This window comes from Glycine soja, chromosome 8 (genome assembly GCF_004193775.1).
Source record: "Glycine soja cultivar W05 chromosome 8, ASM419377v2, whole genome shotgun sequence".
Classification (NCBI taxonomy): domain Eukaryota; kingdom Viridiplantae; phylum Streptophyta; class Magnoliopsida; order Fabales; family Fabaceae; genus Glycine; species Glycine soja.
The window spans coordinates 24,440,534-24,449,586 of NC_041009.1; the positions used below are offsets into that span (position 1 = coordinate 24,440,534).

A 9,053-nucleotide genomic window follows, 5' to 3' on the forward strand; every position below is an offset into this window, starting at 1 on the left:
AGGAATTTGATGATTGTATACATGTGGTTGAAGCCACCACTGTGGACACCTTTGCTCTGGATGACACTATGTATTTTGTAAAACTCCCATATTTTGGACAGCTATTAAATGATGAATGTACTTATGTTTAACCTTGTTATTTGAAAAGAAAGCATTAGCAAACTTTATTTACAAAAGAGTTTACCGACCGTATTTTATTTTATTATTTTCACGTGACGACCTAAAGTAATGGTTGGTATACTCTTCCTTTGAAACAACAAAATAGTTTAGAGATTACGAGTGGTAAGAAAGAAACGACTCCGAATAGAGTTGTGAACTAGCCATTCAGGACTCTATAATGAGGATTTTCCTTCTGAACCTAATTATTGGGAAGAGAGAAAGAAATGAAAAAGAAAAAGAATAAAGAAAAAAATTTACCATGGTTTTTGTTAATTAAATCATTACTATTAAACCAGTCATTATTTTGGGGACGCCACAGTCACAACTTTTTTAAAGTGACTGGTTTTGAAGAAATTACCAAAAGTCACAACTTTTAACATGGTTTCTTCAAGAGCCATCAAATGGCTATAAATATGTGACCATGGCATGAATTTCAAGATGATCATTCTGAGCATCTTTCTAAAAGTTATTGTTCAACACTTGATTTGTCAAGAAAAGTTCGTTGGGCAAAAACTTGTGCTATTCTATTTTCTTCCTTTCCTCCATTCTTACAAAAAACTTTTCAAGAGACCTACTCTTGGTGACTTTTTTCAAGAGAAGGTCTTCTTGGTTGCAAACACTGAACACAAGGGACCAACGTTCCTAGGGTTCATTGCAAGAAGAAGGATTTGCTTCTTGGTTGATCACTGGACACAAAAGACCAACATCTTTTGGGTTCATTGCAAGAAGTGGGTATAACTTCTTGGTTTTTATCACTGGACACAAGGGACAAACGTTCCTTGGGGTTCATTGCAAGAAGTGGGAATAACTTCTTGGTTGTAATCACTGAACACAAAGGAGGGAAGTCCTTTGTGGTTCATTGCTTGTAAAGGATTTTACAAGGATAGTGGAAATCTCAAGCGGGTTGCTTGGGGACTGGACGTAGGCACGAGTTATGGCTGAACCAGTATAAATCCGATTTTGCATTCTCTCTTCCCTTAATCTCTTTTACTTTTTGTTGTGTTTATATTTCTTTAAGGTTACTTCTCCTTATTTGTTATTCGAGTAACTTACAATTAAAGAAATAATTGAATCTAGGGAATATCTTAGAAAGGGAAATTTTCAATTAGGAATAGTCAACAAAATCTTTATTCAAGCCCCCCTTTTTAAAATTTCTGAGGCCCCTTGTCCAACACTATGAAATTCCTACCACAATTAATTACTGATTCCCAAAATCAATCAAAAGCCTATGATCAAGGTCTAATGATGCTCTTGCCTTAAACCAATACTCCAATGATCATAGATATATTGATTCAAGTCAAGGGGTATAATCAGAATGGGGGATGATCAATTAAACATTAATTAATCTATCGAAGATTACCCTAATAGTTTGATCATGAAATTTGGTGTAAAACATTCTCTACCTAGGTTTACCAAACATATGCAAATGATCACCATAGTACATTTAATTAAGTATAAGAATGATCAGTTCTTAATTGAAACACTAGATGTAAGGAATAGAATTAGTTAACATAAAACATGAGAAATTTCATTAAGAATAGAGAAAATAGTACAATTGGACACTTGCATCATAACCCCTGGACTAAGGTGACTAGTCGCTCATGAGAGCATAACTCGAAAACTTATATGAAATAAACATAGACATACCAATAAGGGAGGAACGATGATCATGATTCGTCCTCATGGTGTTTTCCACGCTTCAGAACTCTTAAAACCCCTCAAAAGTGCTCTCTAATTCATAAATTATGAAAAAGAAAAAAATATACAGAAAATAATCCCTATTTATAGATTCTTAAAGATATCAGTAAAAAAGGAGTACTACGGCCATGATGGAATCCACCACAACCATGATTGGAAACTTGTGATGCTGAAGCCTTTGGGGCATTATGGAATGATCACAACCCTCATGGTGTTGACCATTGCCGTGATGAAAACTATCATAGTCGTTCTTAAAAAGTTGATGATGTTTTGTAGGGCAGTTATCCTTTTATCATAGTTGTATTACTTACCACGATCGTTATCACATGACAAAGTTCCAACTCTCTGACTCAATTGAGTGACTTATAATTTTGCAAGATAAAACTAGTGTCCAAACATGAGTTCTATGATCCTCTAAAATTTCAATAACTAAAAATAGAAGTTTGGTGTATTTCTTGTATTATTTAATTACTTGATTAATTTGGATTAGTTGAAGTATTGTGTGAATTATCCTTGTGTAACTGCTTGGTGTGGATGTTAGTGATAGAGGGCTATCTAAACAGCATAAGGACCTAGAAGCATTTCAGGAGTTGAAGGGTCTAATGACAAGGTCCAAAGCCAAGCTTCTACAAGAAGAGATGACCAAGAGAATCAAGGATGGATTACTCATCAAAGGCAAGGAAGGAGGAAGCCACAAGGAGCTAAATTAGAGCACTTTGGGAATTTGTTGAACGGCTCACTTAGCGACACTAGCTTGCTAAGCGCAATTTCATCCAGAGGAAATAATTTGCTTAGCGACACTAGCTTGTTAAGCGCAATTCCAGCTAGAGGAGAAATTGCGCTTAGTATGAATGTCTCACTTAGAAGCAACCTTTTGCGAGTTTGAGTTGGGCCAGCTTGCCCAAGCGAGCAAAATTTCGCCCAGGCGAGTTTAACGGGGTTACAAATATGTTCAGCAACGAGAAAAACATGATTCTTCTACCCCTCTTCTCGTAAACCCTCACCCAAACCATAAACTCCCCTCCTTCTCCACCCACAACCACCGGCAAACACCATGAGCTGCCAACGCTTGCTGTCGGACCACCACATGGAGTGGAGCCCTTTGATCCTAGCGGAATCTTCAAAACCCAACTCGTGGATCCAATAGAGAACAGAGCCCCGACCCTCCCTTCGTGGTTTCTTTGAGGTAATTGTGATTTCTATGCCTTTTCCTAGTTAGATTGAGCCTATCATTGTATCTCTTGTGATTTGGTTACTATTATTGGATGTTTTTATGTTTCTTTGAAAAACCCTTGAAAATGAGACGTTGTAAAAGTTTCCTTTTTATAAAATTGATTCCATTTTGGTTACCTCTATTGAACCCTGATCACATTGGCATGATCATGATTTCAAAAATGATGTCTCTTTGATGTGGACCCCAAAAACACCATTTTAGCCCCTTTTAAAATTGATGGGTATTTGACCCCGAATGTTAAAATTGACCCTATCTTTGAAATCTATACTGAATTGTCTTCGATTTGGTATATAGAGCTCTATGTTTGGACCAATGAACGTGAACCTAAGAGATCTCAAAACAACGCTGCATGGAGCGAATGAGAAGATATAGATAGGTGAGGGGAGTTTGTGGCTTGTTTATAGCTCTTGATGCCATAGTTGGGGTTTGGGGACCTAATTATGTGGTTGTATGTTTGTCCCTGTTGCATGCTGGCTTTCAAGGAGAAACTGTGTTTTAAACTTATGGGATGAGATATATTTGTTATTAATGAATATAACTGTGAATGATGTTGTTGTATTGATTGAAATTTATGGGAAAAGTCTTAATTATAGAGGAGACTCTGTCCAAAATTTTAATTATGTCCTATTTATTATTATTTTTATTAAATTTTAAATGGGCTTAAAAGTTTGCTTGTATACTATAGTTTTCTCTTTAATTTAGAATTTTTCCTAAAATATCAGTCTCGTTATAATTACGAATTATTATTATATGTGATTTATTTTGTCTGAAGACCTGGGGAATGCAAATCTCATACATGATTTTATATGTATATATGGGGAATGTGATTGCTTGTGATGTTGATGACATTGAGATGAGATGATGTTGATGTTGATGATGTCATTGAGATGACTGTATGTTGAGTATGTACATGGGGATGTAGTGACCCTGTCTGAATATCCCTAGAGAGGGAAGGGGATTGTTTAAAATTTTTAACTATCAAAGGTCAATGTATTGTAGGAGCCCATATTTCATACTGCATATTTGTGTTGAAATAGTATAAACTTGTCAGTAATTACTTGTGGTTATTCATGAGGATAAATCATGATACTTGAGGGTATTTCACTGGATTTGGAACTTCCTTAAGATTCATGTTTGATCAACATGGGAAGGGGGGAGTGACGACCTATGCACAACTGGGTGGCCTCGACAGTTGCTGCCAAGTTCTCCTAAGTGAGAGTGTCACGAGGACACACTTATGCTATTTTCTTTCGAGTTGAGTCAGGTGCATGCATCATTTCGAGCATAATTGATTTAAATTGTTGAAAACTTGATGACTAGTTTGTTAAGTGTATGTTAAACTGATAGGTTATTGAGAATTATTGTGATTATTTGTTATTGTTTTCTTTCTAACCATTGTCATTTTATATTCATTAATCTTTTAAAATAAACTCACCCTTGCATTTTGTACCGTGTGGTTGGTGCATGTGATAATCTTGAACTTTTGTTTGTGGGAACAGATGAGCAGCAATAGGTGTCTTTGGAGGGAGGTCTTTTGTTGAAGCTACCAAGCCGACGTGATAACGTTGGAGTTTCTTTTGGGAGAGTTGTGTTTTGTTAGCAAATTCTTCCTTAGTTTGTCCCTTGATTTTTTTATTGGGCATGTAAATTCTAGGTTTAGATACATGTAAAAATTGAATTATACATTGACATGTGAATGATGTATAGTGGTTTAATATATGTATATATACATGTATTTATGCATTATTCGGTGAATGTATACTACAGAAAATTTATCACCGTTTTCATAATCAAATTAATAGAACTTTCACTTAAAATTGAAATTTCGAGTTTTAGAGTAGTGATATCGTAGCGACGAGGCGAGTCGTTACAAGTTCTGCCTAGGAAATGCATAAAAATAACACTCACAAAATATTACTCAAAAATTGGTTTATCAATAGGCGGCATTGGCATTGATGTTCAAAAGTAAGAAAACTTTGAAGTTTGTTAACATTGAAGAAGTAAGTCAACCTTGTAACACCCCAACAAATAACATCGGTGAAATAACAGGAAACAAACTAAAAATAGGGGGGTGAATAGTGTGTAGAATATTAAACACAGGTTGCCCACGGAGGATAAAGCAGATATTTAGTGAAGATCAATATGGTCATCCAATGATAGATAAAATAGAGTTCTTGAAACAATTTTTCAAATAAACACTTGGTGTTATAAAGGTGATAGAAAATGTTATAAGAATGCTTAATAAATCGTTATGGGGAGAAGTAGAAACACTTGGTTTATACTGGTTCACTCAACCTGAGCGATGTCCAATTCTCCTTTACTCACTAGTAAAAGGTTCCACTAATCAAAACTTGATTACAAAACAAGTATTCTATCCTGCCACTCCTGGCTTTACAAGTATTCTTAACACCACTTCTGGTACCTTCTTAGATTCCCCTTGAATATAAGATCCCAAGTATTGTTTAATGCTGAGCCACTTCTAGCTTTCACAAACAAATGCTTGAATGAATACAAGTATTCTTAACACTCAATTAGTGAATATACAGTTAAGCACAAATACAAAATAACTTTGATTCGTAGAGGATAAGCTAATGAAAACTTTGTATTGGTCGTCTAGTGATTTTAGCAGACTTTTACTTCATGTACTTTCTTGCACTCTTATTCCATTTTTCATCAATTGCTTCATTGATGGAGACAACCTTTTATAGACTTCAGTGAAGGATCTGTTACAGATCAACGTTGATTCCTTGAAATGACCATTGTCTCATACTGAAGAAAAATGCACCGTGTCATGCTCTGAATGGAAAGGAGTGATCCATAGTACAGACAACGTCAATGCTTTTTGTCTATAGTGAAAGTGACCTTTAAGGGAACTTTTCATAAAAACCATCTATACTCTTCTATACTGTCCTTTTCTTAAATTTAAATGTTAGCAATTCAAAAATAAGATAGACAAATAGAATTTGAATGAAACAATACACGTGCACTTCCCTTTTTTGTCATATTTAGTCTTTGAGACTGGACGCATGAGTTTCCCTTAAGACAGTATGTTATACTGATTTACACAAGGGTGGACGCTCACTGGATATAATGTGATGATGCTAGATAAAAACACAACATTCTTTCTATAATTGTGAATGATACTAAATGTTGTAAATTCCCTCAACATAATGATCTTGTCCACTTGTCAAAACTCATGAAAATATCAATAATTTATACTTATTATTATGCATCAAAATCTAAGGTGGATGAGACACATGGTTGTCCAAACATAACAATCGGAAAGAGAGGGATTCAAAGGTTGTGCAAGTATGAGATTGTATAGTTGAGGATGACTTAAAAAAATTAATTGATATTACCTATACAAGCAAGATACATCTACTTTTCGATAGGATATCAGTTAGGAACTCCATAGTTAAGCATGCTTGGCATGGAGCAATTATGGGACGAGTGAACTTTTTAGAAGTTTTCTAAAAAACATGTGAGTGAGGAAAAAACATGCTAAAAAGTCTCATGTTGATTTATGGGGACAGTCATTGATCCTAAAAGCAGTTGAAGCAGATTGTCAAGGTCTTAGAAAGGGCTATCTACATAGGGTTTTGACCAACAAGAAAGTTGTGTGAAGTGTCACCATGTGAAATGTTGTAGTGTGAGCCACCGACAAGTAAAAAATCAGGGATGTTACAAACCTGGTGGCAGATTATGCAAATCATCTTGTGACAGATTGTGCAAAGCAAGGTATGAGAGTAGTTTGTTGTTTTGCTAGTAGTGTGAAAGATTTGTTTAGGGTTTGTCCATAATTTGTGGTGTTTACGTATATGCTAGTAAAGGTATTTATAAATGGGTTAGATTTACAGTTGGATGTGTGAGGGTTAGATTTATTCCCATTTTTTTTCATAATTCTGAAGTAAATGCATGTTATTTGGTAGCATTGTTTTTTCTTTAATTATGACACTTATTTATTTTATTGACAATTTTTTGTTTGAGTTTTTACACAATTTTTGGTGGGTAATTGCCTTATTAATGGTGTATTTGTGAACATAATGTTGTAGTGTAGGGTTGTGGAAAATTCCTAATTATGCAAATCTCACTAGAGAATAGTTATGAGGGACCTAGCTGGGGGAATGATTCAAAATAGAAGGTATGTGTGTGTACAATTCAATGTTGTATCTATTGTTTGATTTCAATTAGATATGTGAATGCATTTTATACACTTAACAATAATGGTTTTTTAGTATGTTTAGCTTCTTAAATATGATATATAAATGCTTTTTAAGGGTATGGAAGACAACTGTTTAGAACATGAGTATTTTCCAGACAAGTGTGTTCATATGGGATTTGATGATGTGTTTGATGATGATTTTATAGATCACTCTAAAGATGAATCCAAATTTGAAGTTTAGGTTGTTGATATTGAAGATGACTCCGAAGACAAATCAAAATAGTTTTATCATTGGTACTGTATATGACATTGTAAGTTTGAATTTGAAGAATTCAACTTTGTATGACCCAAGGAATTTTTTTTGTAAGTCTAGAAATGGCATACAAGTTCTATTATTGATTTTGAAGGTTCAATGGGTTTGGGGTAAAAAAAAAATGTAGTCAAAAGCAAGAAAGGGTACAAATGTTAACAAACCTTTGTGTGTTATAGACAAGGGTTTAGGAAGGATCGGGGTCTAACCTTAGAAAATCGTAAGTGTGAGATCAAGCTTGAGACAAGGTCTGGATTGAAGTTAAGCTGAGAGTGCATGTTGACATCGTAACAGGGTTATGGTAAATAAAAAATTTTCTTGATGACCACAACCATGAGTTATTGCCAAATAAGCTTTGTAAAATCCTGACTAGTCATAGGTCAATCCTTGAGGTAAACATGATGTTGTTGAATAGTATGAAAGCAGTTGGAATGGGAACCCCACAAATTTTTGGTTCTATTGCAAATCAATGTGGAGGCTATGATAGGGTGGGATATCGTATCAAGGACATGTATAACCAAACTGGAAGACAACAAAGGTTGAAAAATGTGGATGGTAAATTAGCATTGAAATGTTTGAGTAGTTTGAGTGTGAATGACCCTTTAATGTTCTTCCATCACACAATTGATGATGAGAATAGACTACAACACTTGTTTTGGCGTGATGGCACAATGCAAATGAATTATCCCATGTTTAGTGATGTTTTGGCATTTGATGCCACATATAGAAATAATAAGTATGAATGCCCTCTAGTTGTATTTTATGATGTTAACCATCATAATAAGACAATGGTGTTTGGTGTTGCAATTGTTTCTAATGAAACTAAGGAAATACATGTCTGGCTCCTTGAAAAACTTTTAGAAGCTATGAAAGGGAAACCCCCAATGTTTGTCATCACAAATGGAGATCTTGCAATGAGGAATTCAATTAGAAAAGTGTTTCCTAATGCTTATAATTGTTTGTGTGCATGACACTTGATTTAGAATGCAAAGTCCAACATAAAAAATGTTAAGTTTGTTGTAGAGTTTTCTAGATGCATGCTTCAAGACTATGAAGTTGGTGAGTTCAAAAGGAAATGGATGGAATTAGTAACAATGTTTGATGTTGAACATCATCCTTGGGTTCTTGAGCTATATGAGAAAAGGAGAATGTGGTGCACAACTTATATCAGAGGCAGTTACTTTAGTGGGTTTAGAATAACCTCTAGGTGTGAGGCATTGCACTCACAAATTTCCAAGTTTGTATACTCAAGATATAATGTGATAGAGTTGTTGCAACATTTTAGTTGTTGCTTGAGTTTTATACGTAATTGAGAAGTCAGAGATGATTTTGATTCCATGCATGGTCAAATTTTTCTTCGCATGCATTTTAAAAGTCTTGAAAAATGTGTTGCGAGTTTGTTCACAACAAAGATACTTATATTGTTTCGGCCAATACTTGAGAGATCTGGTACAATGAAAGTGGTTGATGAAGGTGCAATCGACCCGTCT

General features: G+C 34.8%; 1 protein-coding gene across 1 annotated transcript; it reads left to right on the forward strand.

The window, feature by feature from the left end:
* Positions 1-7,961: 7,961 nt before the first annotated feature.
* Positions 7,962-8,534, forward strand: LOC114424056 (protein FAR1-RELATED SEQUENCE 5-like). The gene has a single exon (XM_028390923.1). The coding sequence runs from the start codon at positions 7,962-7,964 to the stop codon at positions 8,532-8,534; it is 573 nt and encodes a 190-aa protein (XP_028246724.1).
* Positions 8,535-9,053: the final 519 nt, after the last annotated feature.